At 60.1% G+C, this 18,893-nt stretch overlaps 1 protein-coding gene across 1 annotated transcript in view; it reads left to right on the forward strand.

Annotated features, from left to right (window-relative positions):
* ADAMTS3 (ADAM metallopeptidase with thrombospondin type 1 motif 3) overlaps positions 1-7,255 on the forward strand; it is a 57,389-nt gene extending 50,134 nt beyond the window's left edge. The window contains exons 16-22 of the mRNA XM_066184717.1: positions 881-961; positions 1,660-1,823; positions 1,943-2,108; positions 2,503-2,635; positions 3,020-3,227; positions 3,348-3,465; positions 5,322-7,255. Of these exons, the coding sequence (XP_066040814.1) occupies positions 881-961; positions 1,660-1,823; positions 1,943-2,108; positions 2,503-2,635; positions 3,020-3,227; positions 3,348-3,465; positions 5,322-5,890 (1,439 nt within the window). The 3' untranslated portion in view covers positions 5,891-7,255. The remainder of the gene's footprint in view (positions 1-880; positions 962-1,659; positions 1,824-1,942; positions 2,109-2,502; positions 2,636-3,019; positions 3,228-3,347; positions 3,466-5,321) is intronic.
* The last annotated feature ends 11,638 nt before the right edge of the window (positions 7,256-18,893 follow it).

Consider the following 18,893-nt stretch of genomic DNA (forward strand, 5'->3'; position numbering starts at 1 on the left):
CTGTGCTCTAAAGGCGGTGGAAGAAAAGATTGGAAATGCTGTTGGGCACGGGCACTGCTCAGCCAGGACTCGGATTTTCCCTACTCCTGGCTCTTCTGTTCCTTCACTTGGATTTTCTCAGGAGCTGTGTATGTCAGGGGCAGGACAGACTGCCAGCCCATCCAGTAGTCCCAGAATCCAGTGATTTTGCCTAGTTATATCTGCAGTTGTTGAAAAGAAAGCAACAGGAATATGAAAATCCCATGCACTCAGAGAACTTAATGGGCTCTTGATTAAGTTTTGATCTATAAGTACCTGTAACCAGTCCCTGGAAGGGATTTTAGTCTCCCTAATGGCAGTGCTTCCTTAATTTTACACTAATTACCTGTGATTTGCCCTGGTAAATAATTGAAATTGAAACTGAGAATACTTTTCTTTGGGAACAACTTTTTTACTTTCACTGCAGACATGACCATTTGAAAGGGCAGTCAGAAAGTTCCAATCCAACAACCCGGCTGAGGACTGATTTGGGAGAGTAGTGAGAAAGACTTGTGCTTGTGTCTTTGTGCGCTGAGGAGCACAGGAAACATCTTTTTGCCTGAATTGTTGACAGATCCTGCTTGGAGCAGCGCGGCTGTAAATATTAAACTGATCCCAGCAGGGAAGTGGCAAATCGATCTGTAACTGGTGTCTCTTCTCTCCCTGGAAGGGATGAGCCCAGGGAGGGCCTGTCCCACGCGTTATAAACCAGTTTGGCCCCGTGTCTCCCGGCCCTGCTCATGGATTGATGCAGGATGCTCTCTCCTGCAAGCAGAGCTGGGCTGTGCCCTGTGCTCCTGACCATAGCTGTTGCTTTCTCTTTTCCTCCCTGCTGCCTCCACTGACCCTGCACGTGCCAAAGGGTACCTTAAGATGTTTGATATCCCTCCCGGGGCTCGACATGTGTTTATCCAAGAGGATGAGGCCTCTCCTCACTTTCTTGGTAAGTGTTTTTCTGCTCAAGTTTGGTATGAGGCTTGAGAAGAAGCAGAGGGTAATCATGCCGGGGAGCCTGAGGGATGAGAGAATCCAATGAAGGGGTTGGGTAAATGTGGGCCTTCCAGATTGCATGGTCAGGGCTTAGTCCTGCAGTCCCACAGCTCAGCAAACAAACACCTGCTCATTTGAATTCTCCAAAATACTAAACTGACCCCAATTTGCATGTTTACTAACCAAGGATTGTGATGACTCACATGAAAGAGGGAACTGCCAGGGTCAATCAAATTCAGGATCTTTTCATTATTCCTGTGGTGCGTTGCAAAAAGCTGTATGGAAGAACAGTGGGTGTTGGAACTGAAGGATCTTTAAGGTCCCTTCCAATCGAAACCATTCTGTGATTCCAGCTTTGAATGAATTGGCTTCTAATTGAAGCATCATCATCATCATAATCCCCACTATACCTGGCTGTTGAGGTGTGCCATGGAAGCCCAAACCCAGGCAGTTCCACAGGGCTCTGATTCCTCAGCTCTTCACTTACGGATTTTAGCATCTGGGACACACCTTTGTGCACAGAGCAAAGTGAAATGTGATGAAAATCTGTTACTTTCATAATCTGATGGAAATACCCCTCCCCGTGCCACCCCCTCCCCATTGCTGCCAGTGCGGGGGAGGCACGACAGGCTCTGCTCTCACTCCTCCCAGCAATCAAGAACCAGGCTACAGGACACTATATCCTGAATGGGAAAGGGGAGGAGGCCAGATCCCGATCCTTCATCGATCTGGGCGTGCAGTGGGAGTACAGCATCGAGGACAGCACGGAAACGCTGCACACGGATGGACCCCTGCATGATGCCGTGGTGGTGCTGGTGGGTTACGTGTTGAGCTCTAGGAGGGGCCGTAAGGACCATCCCAGAGCCAGACCTTGGTGTCTGTACTTAGCAGGAGAATCAGTAACAGTGCTGGGTTTACGTTTGCTCACTCGTAGATCATTCCTCGGGATAACGACACCAGATCCAGCCTGACTTACAGATACATCATCCACGAGGATTCGTTGCCCACCATCCACAGCAACAACGTGCTGCGGGAGGACACGGACACCTTCGAGTGGGCCTTGAAGAGCTGGTCTCAGTGCTCCAAACCCTGCGGTGGAGGTGAGCAGGGGATGAGGCATCTGTAACGAGGGACAAATTACCAAAAAACCGGGGGAAGGGAATTTAGGCTTCCCTTTTTTAACAGTGGTTTGTTATTTTAGGGCTCAAGCTTAAAATATCTCAAGTGCGTGATTGTTCCCAGGTGTCACACTTCCAGCCTGGGAAGAAAAAGACTTCCTTCAGAGTTTAAATTCAGACCTCCAAAGCTACTTCAGATGTCCAAACTCAGGCACTGATGCTCCTGAGCACTCCCTGTACTCATGATCTTGAGCAAATAATGGGGAATGCAAATACCAAAATGCCATTATGGTAAATCCATTTAATAGGCCAGAAAACCCTATTTAAACCAAACATTCTAACCTGATTGCCCTGATTCCTCTGACATCTTTCCCAGGGTTCCAGTACACCAAGTATGGGTGCCGCAGGAAGAGTGACAACAAGATGGTTCATCGAAGCTTCTGCGAAGGCAGCAAAAAGCCAAAGCCCATCCGCAGGATGTGCAACCTGCAGGAGTGCACAGAGCCCCTGTGAGTGCACCTGGGCACAGAGAGCCAGGGATTGCTCATAGGGACAGGGTAGCCCCATCCAGACTGGGGGGGATGAATCTGAGGGGATGCTGACAGCTTCCCGGCCTGCAGCTCCTGAATGTGGAGGGGAGTTTCTGCCTGTGTAAGCATAGACACTACTCTGACTGGTTGCAGGATATCTTTTATACATATATACATATGTCTATATGTAATAAAATCATGGAATAGATTGGGTTGGGAGGTCCCTTAAAGCTCATCTCATTCCAGCCCCCTGCCATGGGAAAGGAGTCTTTCCACTAGATGAGCTTGCTCCAGGGACGAGGCAGCCACAGCAGGACGAAAAGGTTAACTGTTGACAGTGTCTGACTCCATTTCCCTTCCCAGCTGGGCAGCAGATGAGTGGGAACACTGCACCAAAACCTGTGGGAATTCTGGCTACCAGCTCCGCACGGTGCGCTGCATCCAGCCTCTTCCCGACGGCACCAACCGCTCCGTCCACGCCAAGTTCTGCAGCAGGGATCGCCCCGAGAGCCGGCGGTCCTGCAACCGGGCGCCGTGCCCCACGCCCTGGAAAGCCGGGCCCTGGTCCCAGGTGGGCAGCGGCAGGTGGGGGCAGCACCAGCCTGTCCCAAAAGCCACGGCTGGCACGCGGGCATTTCTGCCAAGCGCTGTGACACGGCATGCCCTGATGTGTGCCCTCTGTGTCCGACAGTGCTCGGTGACCTGCGGGGAGGGCACGGAGAGCCGGCAGGTCCTGTGCCGCGCTGGGGACCGGTGCGAGGGAGAGCGGCCGGAATCCGTCAGGGCTTGTAAACTCGCTCCCTGTGATGGTAAGAGAATGGAATAATTCCTCCCTGGAGAGCAGCGTGCGGGCAGAGGGGTCACACGCAGAGTCCAGCTTGTCCCTTGTGTTCAGTCCAGCAGTCTCTGGATGTCACAGCTCCCCACGGCAGGGTCACACTGTAAATGTGCTCAGACAGGTTTAACCACACTGGCCCAAGCCGTGTGGGCGCAGACTGGGGCCAGAGGTGAAGGTCAATCCTAAACAAACCCTGCTTGACCTCTAAGTCCCAGGGCAAGTTCTACAAACTGCCAAGAGAGGGAATAAAAATACATAAACAGGGAACCAAGAGCAGTAATGAGGTTCCTGGGAATCCATTACATTGTTTTCATAGAAATTTTAACAGGATTTGAAGCTTTTTATGACAGCAATGCATTTCTTCCTTTCGATTATTCAGTCTGTAGGATTTGGGGTTTATTGGGGTTTTAACTCCCGCATGGTGGCCCTGACACTACTCAGGAGCTGGTAGGAAAAACAGTCGGAGCTCCTGGCGGGTGCAGGTGTTTTCCCTCAGACTGGACAGGTGGGATCTGCTTTGGGTCCTTATGGAACCTGCTGGAAGGAGAGAGGCATAACCCCAGATCTCCACACTGTGGATGGAGTCGTGCAGTCTAAACCAGCACAAACGGATACTCCAAAATGAACCATGAGAGAACAGGGCCAAATAAGGGTCACTGTCACTATGGTAAGGCAAAAGGGATTGTACCTATGGCCCAGAATTCCACGCTGAGGCTGGAATGCCCTCACAATGCCTTATGGAACATGGATATTCCCACGCAGAGCTGCTGCTTTTACACCAGGTTTGTCAGGAACCAGCAAACATCAATCCAGAGAAGTTCAGTGGGATCAGGACAAGGACATGTCTATATTCCAAAGCATTTGCTATTTATAACCCTGGTTCCCCAGCCCCGCTGATGTTCCTGTGGGGGATTTTACTGAGTTCCCTGTAATTCAGCTGATTCTCACCCACTCTGAGGTCAGGCTCCAGCTGGTATTTTAAAGCAGGAGAAGGCTGGATGCACTTCCGGCCCGTGGTGAGGCACCCCCTGTGCCCAGGTGAGGACATCTTTCCCTGCAGAAAGCTGATTCCCTGTTCAAAGCTTCCAGAAGAGCCTCTGGAAGTTGTTTTTCCTGAGGAAAGGGATGCACATCCCTGCCTTCAGGGCACCTCAGGTGTTGACCCACTGTTACAGCTTTCCATCAGTTCTCCAGTTCCATTTGGTCCCTGGAAAACACCAGATTTGATCTGAACAAAACTTCTACAGCTTCCTGAAAGGTGGCTGTGGTCAGGTGGGGGTTGGTCTCTTTCTCCAGGCAGCAACTGACAGAACGAGAGGACACAGTCTCAGGCTGCATCAAGGGACATACAGGCTAGATAGCAGGAAAAAGGTTTTTTACAGAAAGGGTAATAAAGTATTGGAATGGTCTGCCCAGGGAGGTGGTGGAGTGACCATCCCTGGATGTGTTTAAGAAAAGACTGGATGTGGCACTTGGTGCCGTGGTTTAGTTGAGGTGTTAGGGTTGGGTTGGACTTGATCACGGAGGTCTCCTCCAACCTTCTGATTCATCTGACTCTTTTTTATTTTAAGGCATTTCTGAGGGCTGTTGCTTGGGGTTTAATTTCTGGGAGGGAAGATTGCCTTGGCTTTAACACTGCTGATGGATGATGTCCTCTCAGGCTGGAAGGGAGGGGATTCAGGGTGGGTAGGACATACCCAGTGTGTGTTGGAGCTCTTGGAGGTTGGCGCTGGGAATTGCTGTCCGCACTCTTCTAAAAACACAACGTGCCGACGTTACCCAAGTGCCCATTGCTGGGTTCCCATCTCCTGGACGTTTGTTTTGCAGATGAGCCCTGCCTGGGAGACAAATCCATCTTCTGCCAGATGGAAGTGCTGGCCCGATACTGCTCCATCCCGGGCTACCACAAGCTATGCTGCGAGTCCTGCAGCCGGCGAAGCAGCGGCTTCCCACCACCCGGAGGGGCTGGGACTGAGGGGGATGCAGCACTGGATCCGGGCAGCCTGCACAGGGCTCTGGTGGTGCCCACACCTGCAGGGCCTGCCCAGGCTCAGCTCCTGCCCGGGAGCAGCTCTCCAAGCCGGCTGCCTTTTGAAGCACAGCAGGCTGAGCAGCACATCCCGCCATCCAGCCCCGAGCCCAAAGGTGCCAGCATTCCACACTGGAGAGCTCCTCTGGCTGGGAAGACTTCACGGCTGTTGGCTTTCCTGCACCAGTCCCCTGCCAACAGCAGCAGCCTCAGCTCTGGTGGTGCCCCAGCACTGGCCATGGCTCTGCCTTTGGTGCCGGCAGAGAACATGGCAGCGGGGGCTCCTGCGCCGGCCAGGACCTCCGGGAAGGGCGAGGAGCGCGTTGGGAAGCGATGGTCTCTGAGGGCTGCCCCTGTGGAACGATGAGCGGGAAGGCTTGTGCAGGACAGCCACGGAGAGAGGCGGTTTGGCACTCTGTGTGTGACTCCGACCTCTGGACGCTGCGGAGCGCCCTGCGTGCCCCGGGCAGGGCAGTGCAGGGCACAGGTTGTCCCCTGTAAATACAAAGGACAAGAAGTGCTGGTTCACTTTCTGGGTGCTCCCGGCCTCCTTCTGCCCCTCATTTCCTGGCCGGCTGGGACACGCAGAGGAAACACTGAAGGAACCTTCCTGGCAGTGAGTGGGAGTCGCAGAGGGCTCTGTCCAGCTCTGGGCCCAAAAGTCAGCCCTAGCCTCAGCAGCCGCTGTGGTTTTGGGCTCTAAACACCCCCATTGTAGAAAACGCCCCACTGCAGGCAGGACCAGGCATGGACACTCTGTGAAACACTTGCCACATGATGAATGAACCCTCAGGACTCCCTGGAAAGAGACCTTGCACGAGCACCATTGCAGCTGCTGGGTAAATGCAGGAATTGGGCAGGTTATTGTAAGAGTTTTGTGCTGTCCCACAACTGTTTACCTGTATTGCTCCACTGCCAGGTGCTGGCCCTCCTATGAGCATTCCAAGGGCTGGTGTTGAAAGCAGCATTAGCATAAAAAGTGGACTTCCATTTGCACAGGAATTCCATCGCTGGCGCTAGGAAAGGGTTGGGGGTGTTTTGGGTATCATCAGTGCGATGCTTTTTGCAGACCCTGTAGGTAGTGCAAGTGCTGTCCTGGTCCCAGTCCAGGCAGGTTCTGGTTCCCAGCTGCTCCCTGTGTCCGTGCCCAACCAGCATCCCAGAGACACAACAGGCGCCAACAACACTCCAAATAGAGGATTTTTTTTTTTCCCAACGGGAAGCGTGGATTTCAAGGTGTGAGAGATATTTATATTTCCAGCATGGATCAACTCCAAACCTCCCGCCCACGGCACATCCGACTGCAATAATTAATTTATGTCCATCCCCACCTTGTCCCAGCCCAGCCGGCCGCGCTCTCCCCAGCACGTCGCTGTAAAGTACTTGTGTATAGGAGTGAGAACTACAGATATTTATTAAAAGTGGGGTTCCTGACAGTATTTTATGTACTCAATATTCACGCTGAGGGCAGGTGACTCTTTCCTTTTGCCAAGATCAAATCGGGAGATGGAATTAGATGCTGTGTCTTACGGATAGAATGGAAATTGAAGCTGCTCAACTGCTGTAGAGAAATTGTGGTTCTTATTCTTTAAAAAAGGGGTTTTTTATCACAGGTCTCTCTCATTTCTCAGTGGTCATCAAAGTTTCACGTGCAGTTGCTGCTCTCCTGTAAAGTCCCCAGGATCAAGCTGTGAGGGGACTGGGGCCCCAAACATCCTGGGAGCCCTGTGGGGTGCGTCGGAGGAAATAAGGGTGGCACTGGCCAGCAGCAGAGGTTTCAAGCCCTGGGGCTGCCAGACAGGATGGGCATCCCATGCAGGAGCACAATAAATGTGCTAAAAAGTGACAATAAAACAAACCTTCCACATCCCGAGGCTTTCCCTGCTTTGACTGACATGGCAGCATCGGGTTTGGGGATTTTTAAGTTTCCTCTTTTTTAGCCAGTTCCATCCCAGGCAGGACCTTCCCTGACTTGAAATAAAGATGAAATATTTTAACGCCATTTTTATAAATAGAAGTTTTGCCACTGGAGAGTGTGAGTTGCAGAGGAATTGAGGGAGAAGAAGGAGAGCATCAGGTCTCACCTGGCAGCTGTCACCTAAGCTGCACCTTATTTGTGGCAGGGAAAAAGTGGCTGTTTGAAATTCCCTAAGCTCCAAAGGCACGAAGGGCAGGAAATGGTGAAGCCAGAGATGGGACCAGCCCGTGCTTGGACCCACGGCACGGGCAGTGGTAGCTCCTAGACCGCGTGTGCTCCTTTGGCCGTCCAAGGACGGGGACATGGAGGGACGGACAAGGTCTGGCTTTCAGAACATCGGAGGCACCAGAGAAACATCGCTGTCACCGTTCTGAGCCCTGGCTCCCCGCGGCCGGAGCTGGACCGTGCCCGGATCCCCGGCGGGGCCCTGGCCCCGGGCCGCCAGAACCGGAGCAGGAGCGGCGGCGCCGAGCTGGGCTCCGGTCCAGCCGCGGCCTCGGGGGTGGCGGGGCCGGGCCGGGAGCGCTCTGGGGCTGCGGAGCCGGCCCTGGCCGCGCCCCGTGTCCGCCAGAGGGCGCCCTGCGGGGTCCCGGGCCCAGGCGGGGCCCCGGGGAACCGCCCCATCCCGATCCCGGTACCACAGAGCGCGGGGCGGGGCCGGCACAGGTGCACCGGGCGCCAGGGCGGCTGCGCGGGGCGGGGCCGAGGGCATTTAAACCCCGAAAGCAGCCGCAGGTGTTATTCTCCACCCAGCGCCCGCAGGTGTCGGCAGCAGCGGGTCCGGGCTCCCCAGACGGGGTTCAGGTGAGGCGCTTCTCTCTCCTTCTCTCTCCTTCTCTCCTTCTCTCCTCTCTCCTCTCTCCTTCTCTCTCCTTCTCTCACCTTCTCTCTATCCTCTCTCCTTCTCTCTATCCTCTCTCCTTCTCCCCGCTTCTGCTTTTCTCCCCTTTTTCCCCGTCTACCGCCCGCTCCCCGGCTCCCCTCCTTGCTACGCACGCCGACCACCCCCCGCCCCTCGTGCTGCTCCCTCCTCACCTCACTACCCAGCCTGGCTCTTCGCTCTGTTCCCTTCTATCCCCTCTACTTTCTCCTACTCTTCTCCCTCTCCACCGTCCCATCTCCCCTACGCAACTCCTTATCGCCCCTCTGTCCCTCTCCCCTCTCACGCGCCTTCCCTTTGTCCCTTCTCTGTGTCCCTTCTCTGTGTCTCTCTGTCTCTTCTCGATGTCCCGGGGGCTCCGGGGGGTCAGGGTGGGCTCCCTCCTCAGGACGGGGCTCCGGGGTGCCAAGGGTGGGGGGTCCGCCCCGCTTAGCCCCTCCCACCTCGGGCCCCGCTCGCACCTGTGTCAGCCCCGCGCCAAGCACGCGCTCCGTGGCCCCGCGGCCCGTAGCGCTGCCCCGGGGCCACGAGGGGGCGCCACGCTCGCTCCGGGGAACGGGGAACGTGCCGCGATCCCGGCCCCATGCCGATCCCGGCCCCATGCCGATCCCGGCCCGATGCCGATCCCGGCCCCATGCCGATCCCGGCCCGATGCCGATCCCGGCCCCATGCCGATCCCGGCCCGATGCCGATCCCGGCCCCATGCCGATCCCGGCCCGATGCCGATCCCGGGCCCATACCGATCCCGGCCCCATGCCGATCCCGGCCCCATACCGATCCCGGCCCCATGCCGATCCCGGGCCCATGCCGATCCCGGCCCCATACCGATCCCGGGCCCGTACCGATCCCGGCCCCATGCCGATCCCGGGCCCGTACCGATCCCGGCCCGATTCCCTTCCACCCTCCCGCCGGAGGGGCGGCGGCACCCGGCGGGACCCCCCGGCAGAGCCCAGCAGCGCTCGGCCCCCGACCCCCCCAAGGTCGCGGCCCCGCCGCGGCGCCCCGGGCTCCAGGTGTGAGGGGCGGGGCCGTGACCGAGGGCGGGGCTGCGGGGCCCAGAGCTGCTGGCGATACGCGGAAGACTTTAGAACTGAGAGTTTCAGAGTAGGCGTGTCGTTTATTCGCCAGCCGGGCGTACGGGGGATATTTTCTCCACAGGCGTGCGCGCCTTCTTTTATCCTCTAGATATCCCATCTTCTTTTATGCTCTAGAACGTTACTCATGCATCAAGTTTGGCAACGCACCCATGCATATTGATTCCCTGGCTCCACCCCTCCCCGCTGCTTCTGCTAATCGTCTTATCAGTCCTTTGCGCCTGCGCAGTTGTCTCTGTTGGTCGTCTCGGGGGTCTCGGGGCTCCCAAAGGATGAAGTAAAGTGGTCCTCCTCGGAGCTGACCTTATCCTGTTCTCTTGCTCATGCTCACTGATCCTTTGGCCACAGTCCAAGCCATAAGGCCAGTTTCACCTGGTTCCAGGGGCCCCAGGACCCCCGATATCCCAGCAACCTTGGCAGTTTGCCACAGTTGAGTCCTATTCCTGGTAAGCATCCTTTCCGTTATCAGGCATCCTTGCATTCCTTCTTGGTGGTTTTGCACGTAGTCCTGTCTCTTTCCTTCCCTAGCAATTAATACAGTACAAGACGCAGCAACTATTAAGCAATACACATCATCTAAATGCCTATTCTTAGTCAATACCTACTAATTGCTGGGATAAATATCCTCTAGCTTCTAGCGCCGTGGGGGTCTGCTGGGGGTCCGGGCGGGGCCGCCTCTCCTCTGTCCGGAGGATGGAAGCGGCATGGGCCCGGGATCGGTATGGGGCCGGGATCGGTATGGGGCCCGGGATCGGTATGGGGCCGGGATCGGTATGGGGCCCGGGATCGCTATGGGCCCGGGATCGGTGTGGGGCCCGGGATCGGTGTGGGGCCCGGGATCGCTATGGGGCCCGGGATCGGTATGGGGCCGGGATCGGTATGGGGCCCGGGATCGGTATGGGGCCGGGATCGGTATGGGGCCCCGGATCGCTATGGGGCCGGGATCGGTATGGGGCCGGGATCGGTATGGGGCCCGGGATCGGTATGGGGCCGGGATCGGTATGGGGCCCCGGATCGCTATGGGGCCCGGGATCGGTATGGGGCCGGGATCGGTATGGGGCCCGGGACCGGTATGGGGCCCGGGATCGGTGTGGGGCCCGGGATCGGTGTGCGGCCCGGATCGGTGTGGGGCCCGGATCGGTATGGGGCCGGGATCGGTATGGGGCCGGGATCGGTATGGGGCCGGGATCGGTGTGGGGCCCGGGATCGGTATGGGGCCGGGATCGGTGTGGGGCCCGGGATCGGTATGGGCCCGGATCGGTATGGGGCCCGGATCGGTATGGGGCCCGGGATCGGTATGGGCCCGGATCGGTATGGGCCGGGATCGGTATGGGGCCCGGGATCGCGGCGCTTTCCCGCTGCGGACGCGGCGCTCCCGCGTGGCCCCGGCACAGGTGTGAGGGGCGGGGCCACAGAGCGCGGGGCGGGGCCGGCACAGGTGCACGGGGCGCCAGGGCGGCTGCGCGGGGCGGGGCCGAGGGCATTTAAACCCCGAAAGCAGCCGCAGGTGTTATTCTCCACCCAGCGCCCGCAGGTGTCGGCAGCAGCGGGTTCGGGCTCCCCAGACGGGGTTCAGGTGAGGCGCTTCTCTCTCCTTCTCTCTCCTTCTCTCTCCTTCTCTCTATCCTCTTCTCTATCCTCTCTCCTTCTCCCTGCTTCTGCTTTTCTCCCCTTTTTCCCCCTCTACCGCCCTCCCCGTCTCCCCCTCTACCGCCCGCCCCCTCTCACCCCTCACCTCGCCGGCTCCCCTCCTTGCTACGCACGCCGACCACCCCCCGCCCCTCGTGCTGCTCCCTCCTCACCTCACTTCCCAGCCTGGCTCTTCGCTCTGTTCCCTTCTATCCCCTCTACTTTCTCCTACTCTTCTCCCTCTCCACCGTCCCATCTCCCCTACGCAACTCCTTATCGCCCCTCTGTCCCTCTCCCCTCTCACGCGCCTTCCCTTTGTCCCTTCTCTGTGTCCCTTCTCTGTGTCTCTCTGTCTCTTCTCGATGTCCCGGGGGCTCCGGGGGGTCAGGGTGGGCTCCCTCCTCAGGACGGGGCTCCGGGGTGCCAAGGGTGGGGGGTCCGCCCCGCTTAGCCCCTCCCACCTCGGGCCCCGCTCGCACCTGTGTCAGCCCCGCGCCAAGCACGCGCTCCGTGGCCCCGCGGCCCGTAGCGCTGCCCCGGGGCCACGAGGGGGCGCCACGCTCGCTCCGGGGAACGGGGAACGTGCCGCGATCCCGGCCCCATGCCGATCCCGGCCCCATGCCGATCCCGGCCCGATGCCGATCCCGGCCCGATGCCGATCCCGGGCCCATACCGATCCCGGCCCCATGCCGATCCCGGCCCCATACCGATCCCGGCCCCATGCCGATCCCGGGCCCATGCCGATCCCGGCCCCATACCGATCCCGGGCCCGTACCGATCCCGGCCCCATGCCGATCCCGGGCCCGTACCGATCCCGGCCCGATTCCCTTCCACCCTCCCGCCGGAGGGGCGGCGGCACCCGGCGGGACCCCCCGGCAGAGCCCAGCAGCGCTCGGCCCCCGACCCCCCCAAGGTCGCGGCCCCGCCGCGGCGCCCCGGGCTCCAGGTGTGAGGGGCGGGGCCGTGACCGAGGGCGGGGCTGCGGGGCCCAGAGCTGCTGGCGATACGCGGAAGACTTTAGAACTGAGAGTTTCAGAGTAGGCGTGTCGTTTATTCGCCAGCCGGGCGTACGGGGGATATTTTCTCCACAGGCGTGCGCGCCTTCTTTTATCCTCTAGATATCCCATCTTCTTTTATGCTCTAGAACGTTACTCATGCATCAAGTTTGGCAACGCACCCATGCATATTGATTCCCTGGCTCCACCCCTCCCCGCTGCTTCTGCTAATCGTCTTATCAGTCCTTTGCGCCTGCGCAGTTGTCTCTGTTGGTCGTCTCGGGGGTCTCGGGGCTCCCAAAGGATGAAGTAAAGTGGTCCTCCTCGGAGCTGACCTTATCCTGTTCTCTTGCTCATGCTCACTGATCCTTTGGCCACAGTCCAAGCCATAAGGCCAGTTTCACCTGGTTCCAGGGGCCCCAGGACCCCCGATATCCCAGCAACCTTGGCAGTTTGCCACAGTTGAGTCCTATTCCTGGTAAGCATCCTTTCCGTTATCAGGCATCCTTGCATTCCTTCTTGGTGGTTTTGCACGTAGTCCTGTCTCTTTCCTTCCCTAGCAATTAATACAGTACAAGACGCAGCAACTATTAAGCAATACACATCATCTAAATGCCTATTCTTAGTCAATACCTACTAATTGCTGGGATAAATATCCTCTAGCTTCTAGCGCCGTGGGGGTCTGCTGGGGGTCCGGGCGGGGCCGCCTCTCCTCTGTCCGGAGGATGGAAGCGGCATGGGCCCGGGATCGGTATGGGGCCGGGATCGGTATGGGGCCCGGGATCGGTATGGGGCCGGGATCGGTATGGGGCCCGGGATCGCTATGGGCCCGGGATCGGTGTGGGGCCCGGGATCGGTGTGGGGCCCGGGATCGCTATGGGGCCCGGGATCGGTATGGGGCCGGGATCGGTATGGGGCCCGGGATCGGTATGGGGCCCGGGATCGCTATGGGGCCCGGGATCGGTATGGGGCCGGGATCGGTATGGGGCCCCGGATCGCTATGGGGCCGGGATCGGTATGGGGCCCCGGATCGCTATGGGGCCCGGGATCGGTATGGGGCCGGGATCGGTATGGGGCCCGGGACCGGTATGGGGCCCGGGATCGGTGTGGGGCCCGGGATCGGTGTGCGGCCCGGATCGGTGTGGGGCCCGGATCGGTATGGGGCCGGGATCGGTATGGGGCCGGGATCGGTATGGGGCCGGGATCGGTGTGGGGCCCGGGATCGGTATGGGGCCGGGATCGGTGTGGGGCCCGGGATCGGTATGGGCCCGGATCGGTATGGGGCCCGGATCGGTATGGGGCCCGGGATCGGTATGGGCCCGGATCGGTATGGGCCGGGATCGGTATGGGGCCCGGGATCGCGGCGCTTTCCCGCTGCGGACGCGGCGCTCCCGCGTGGCCCCGGCACAGGTGTGAGGGGCGGGGCCACAGAGCGCGGGGCGGGGCCGGCACAGGTGCACGGGGCGCCAGGGCGGCTGCGCGGGGCGGGGCCGAGGGCATTTAAACCCCGAAAGCAGCCGCAGGTGTTATTCTCCACCCAGCGCCCGCAGGTGTCGGCAGCAGCGGGTTCGGGCTCCCCAGACGGGGTTCAGGTGAGGCGCTTCTCTCTCCTTCTCTCTCCTTCTCTCTCCTTCTCTCTATCCTCTTCTCTATCCTCTCTCCTTCTCCCTGCTTCTGCTTTTCTCCCCTTTTTCCCCCTCTACCGCCCTCCCCGTCTCCCCCTCTACCGCCCGCCCCCTCTCACCCCTCACCTCGCCGGCTCCCCTCCTTGCTACGCACGCCGACCACCCCCCGCCCCTCGTGCTGCTCCCTCCTCACCTCACTTCCCAGCCTGGCTCTTCGCTCTGTTCCCTTCTATCCCCTCTACTTTCTCCTACTCTTCTCCCTCTCCACCGTCCCATCTCCCCTACGCAACTCCTTATCGCCCCTCTGTCCCTCTCCCCTCTCACGCGCCTTCCCTTTGTCCCTTCTCTGTGTCCCTTCTCTGTGTCTCTCTGTCTCTTCTCGATGTCCCGGGGGCTCCGGGGGGTCAGGGTGGGCTCCCTCCTCAGGACGGGGCTCCGGGGTGCCAAGGGTGGGGGGTCCGCCCCGCTTCGCCCCTCCCACCTCGGGCCCCGCTCGCACCTGTGTCAGCCCCGCGCCAAGCACGCGCTCCGTGGCCCCGCGGCCCGTAGCGCTGCCCCGGGGCCACGAGGGGGCGCCACGCTCGCTCCGGGGAACGGGGAACGTGCCGCGATCCCGGCCCCATGCCGATCCCGGCCCCATGCCGATCCCGGCCCGATGCCGATCCCGGCCCGATGCCGATCCCGGGCCCATGCCGATCCCGGCCCCATGCCGATCCCGGCCCCATGCCGATCCCGGCCCGATGCCGATCCCGGGCCCATACCGATCCCGGCCCCATGCCGATCCCGGCCCCATACCGATCCCGGCCCCATGCCGATCCCGGCCCCATGCCGATCCCGGGCCCATGCCGATCCCGGCCCCATGCCGATCCCGGGCCCATGCCGATCCCGGCCCCATACCGATCCCGGGCCCGTACCGATCCCGGCCCCATACCGATCCCGGCCCCATGCCGATCCCGGCCCGATTCCCTTCCACCCTCCCGCCGGAGGGGCGGCGGCACCCGGCGGGACCCCCCGGCAGAGCCCAGCAGCGCTCGGCCCCCGACCCCCCCAAGGTCGCGGCCCCGCCGCGGCGCCCCGGGCTCCAGGTGTGAGGGGCGGGGCCGTGACCGAGGGCGGGGCTGCGGGGCCCAGAGCTGCTGGCGATACGCGGACGACTTTAGAACTCAGAGTTTCAGAGTAGGCGTGTCGTTTATTCGCCAGCCGGGCGTACGGGGGATATTTTCTCCACAGGCGTGCGCGCCTTCTTTTATCCTCTAGATATCCCATCTTCTTTTATGCTCTAGAACGTTACTCATGCATCAAGTTTGGCAACGCACCCATGCATATTGATTCCCTGGCTCCACCCCTCCCCGCTGCTTCTGCTAATCGTCTTATCAGTCCTTTGCGCCTGCGCAGTTGTTTCTGTTGGTCGTCTCGGGGGTCTCGGGGCTCCCAAAGGATGAAGTAAAGTGGTCCTCCTCGGAGCTGACCTTATCCTGTTCTCTTGCTCATGCTCACTGATCCTTTGGCCACAGTCCAAGCCATAAGGCCAGTTTCACCTGGTTCCAGGGGCCCCAGGACCCCCGATATCCCAGCAACCTTGGCAGTTTGCCACAGTTGCGTCCTATTCCTGGTAAGCATCCTTCCCGTTATCAGGCATCCTTGCATTCCTTCTTGGTGGTTTTGCACGTAGTCCTGTCTCTTTCCTTCCCTAGCAATTAATACAGTAGAAGACGCAGCAACTATTAAGCAATACACGTCATCTAAATGCCTATTCTTAGTCAATACCTACTAATTGCTGTGATAAATATCCTCTAGCTTCTAGCGCCGTGGGGGTCTGCTGGGGGTCCGGGCGGGGCCGCCTCTCCTCCGTCCGGAGGATGGAAGCGGCATGGGCCCGGGATCGGTATGGGCCCGGGATCGGTATGGGGCCGGGATCGGTATGGGGCCGGGATTGGTATGGGGCCGGGACCGGTGTGGGGCCCGGGATCGGTATGGGGGCCCGGATCGGTATGGGGCCCGGGATCGGTATGGGGCCGGGATCGGTATGGGGCCGGGATCGGTGTGGGGCCCGGGATCGGTATGGGGCCGGGATCGGTATGGGGCCCGGGATCGGTATGGGCCCGGGATCGGTGTGGGGCCCGGGATCGGTATGGGGCCGGGATCGGTGTGGGGCCCGGGATCGGTATGGGGCCGGGATCGGTATGGGCCCGGGATCGGTATGGGGCCCGGGACCGGTATGGGGCCCGGGATCGGTGTGGGGCCCGGATCGGTGTGGGGCCCGGATCGGTATGGGGCCGGGATCGGTATGGGGCCCGGATCGGTATGGGGCCGGGATCGGTATGGGGCCGGGATCGGTATGGGGGCCGGGATCGGTATGGGGCCCGGGATCGGTATGGGGCCGGGATCGGTATGGGGGCCGGGATCGCGGCGCTTTCCCGCTGCGGACGCGGCGCTCCCGCGTGGCCCCGGCACAGGTGTGAGGGGCGTGGCCACAGAGCGCGGGGCGGGGCCGGCACAGGTGCACGGGGCGCCAGGGCGGCTGCGCGGGGCGGGGCCGAGGGCATTTAAACCCCGAAAGCAGCCGCAGGTGTTATTCTCCACCCAGCGCCCGCAGGTGTCGGCAGCAGCGGGTTCGGGCTCCCCAGACGGGGTTCAGGTGAGGCGCTTCTCTCTCCTTCTCTCTCCTTCTCTCTCCTTCTCTCTCCTTCTCTCTATCCTCCTCTCTATCCTCTCTCCTTCTCCCTGCTTCTGCTTTTCTCCCCTTTTTCCCCCTCTACCGCCCTCCCCGTCTCCCCCTCACACCGCCCGCCCCCTCTCTCCCCTCACCTCCCCGGCTCCCCTCCTTGCTACGCACGCCGACCACCCCCCGCCCCTCGTGCTGCTCCCTCCTCACCTCACTTCCCAGCCTGGCTCTTCGCTCTGTTCCCTTCTATCCCCTCTACTTTCTCCTACTCTTCTCCCTCTCCACCGTCCCATCTCCCCTACGCAACTCCTTATCGCCCCTCTGTCCCCCTTCTCCCCTCTCACGCGCCTTCCCTTTGTCCCTTCTCTGTGTCCCTTCTCTGTGTCTCTCTGTCTCTTCTCGATGTCCCGGGGGCTCCGGGGGGTCAGGGTGGGCTCCCTCCTCAGGACGGGGCTCCGGGGTGCCAAGGGTGGGGGGTCCGCCCCGCTTAGCCCCTCCCACCTCGGGCCCCGCTCGCACCTGTGTCAGCCCCGCGCCAAGCACGCGCTCCGTGGCCCCGCGGCCCGTAGCGCTGCCCCGGGGCCACGAGGGGGCGCCACGCTCGCTCCGGGGAACGGGGAACGTGCCGCGATCCCGGCCCCATGCCGATCCCGGCCCCATGCCGATCCCGGGCCCATGCCGATCCCGGCCCGATGCCGATCCCGGGCCCATGCCGATCCCGGCCCGATGCCGATCCCGGGCCCGTACCGATCCCGTACCGATCCCGGGCCCGTACCGATCCCGGGCCCGTACCGATCCCGGCCCGATTCCCCTTCCACCCTCCCGCCGGAGGGGCGGCGGCCCCGCCCGGCGGACTCCGGCGGCGCTCGGCCCCGCACTCGGGGCCCCGCCGCAGCGCCCCGGGGACGGCGCGGTCCCCACGTGGGCAGGGGTCGGCCCCGCAGCCCCGGAGCATCGCCCCCTGTGGAACCTGGGGGGTTGGAGCGCCCTGAGCGGGAGGAGCCGCCGTGACCTTCCTCTCCGTGGTCTCCACCTGCTGCATTTTCCCAATGCCCACTGCCTGCTTCTTGGAATAGGTGAGACCTGTCGGACCCCGGGCTCATCTACACCCCCGGTCCCCAGGGAGCTGGGTGAGTGCTCTGCCCACAGTACCGGCTCCAAAGCTTCCAGAGGCGCCAGCGCTGACCAGCAAAGAGCTAAGGGGTAAGGAGGTGGCTCTCCATACCACCAGGTGAGTGGTACTGCTCTTGTCCAGTTTACAATCCCAGAATAGAACCATCTAGATTAGAAGAGACCCCTAAGATTGATCGCTGATCTTTCCTTCTCCCTTGATTCAGTGCTTGAGGAGATGATCTTCACCTGCCTCACAGGTACCAACCCCAGGGGCTGGGCAGGTGCCAAAAGCAGCCCGCAGCCCATTCACCTCCAATGCTGCCCTCTGGCCAGGCCCTGCTTTTCCAGGTGAGCTCAGAGCTGGGAGAGGTGTGCAAGTAGGGATAGCACCTGCAGGTGCAGGGGCCCAGAGGGGAGTGGCTGGTGGGGGGGGTCCAGTGGACACACGGGTACGTGCACTTTTAACGCTGGTGGAGCCAGAGAGGCCCCAATGGTTGCTGTGTCCTCGAGTCCTCCAAGGGTTATTCCTGGCCAAGGACCGTGGTCAGAGAGCAAATTTGATCATGGCAAATTTCAGCCCAGAAACCAGAGGTTCTGTGGAGAAGCCCAGGTACATTGGCCTCATCCTCGCTGTGCGCAGGCAACAGGAGTTGGACAGCGATGCTGTGCCACCCCCAGACCCTCTGGCCACTCACCAGATCCAGCCACTTCCCCCAGGTATCCCAGAATAGGCATCAGTGGGTCCAGCACTAGGGTGTCAGGAGCCCCTTTGTGTCACCGCACTGCTTCTGGGATCTTTATTCTGGAATAGACAGACAAGACTTGGCACATAACGAGGAAAAACACACGTGAACTCTCCCATAAATGCATAAAGTTACTTTATTTTCAGTATACATTTATTTAATTTTGAAAAATATAAATGCTAAAATATCTCATCATCTTCATCTTTTGATTCCATAAAAGTCACAATAGAAAGCTTCATAAAACTGTAAAATACTATAATGTTATAAGGAATTTCATGTTTTAAATTACTGGAAAAAAAATCATTTTAATATGTTTGAAATGTTTTCTGCTTTTTTTCCTTTTAGTTCCACCATCTGATCCACTTCATTTACATCCTAAGTCCTTGTTCTCTCCTCCAAAGCAAACTCAGACTTACGAGAATTAGAAACAATAATGGAAGTATCTGAAAGTGCGACTCGATTTCAATACAGATGCCAAGATGTATCAGCCCCGGGGAGGGGCAGCGCAGGCTGGCGGCCGCTGCGCAGCCCGCCGTGAGCAGCTGGGACCTTGCCTTTGCTGGGGGAAGGAAATTTTTGACGGCTGCCTCTGACCTTGGAGGGCTTTGGGTCAGTCTCCACACTTATTCCCTGAAGTCCCCACCCAGG

The sequence above is a fragment of the Chamaea fasciata genome, unplaced genomic scaffold (genome assembly GCF_029207755.1).
Source record: "Chamaea fasciata isolate MVZ Bird 193981 ecotype frontalis unplaced genomic scaffold, bChaFas1.0.hap1 SCAF_6, whole genome shotgun sequence".
Lineage (NCBI taxonomy): Eukaryota > Metazoa > Chordata > Aves > Passeriformes > Sylviidae > Chamaea > Chamaea fasciata.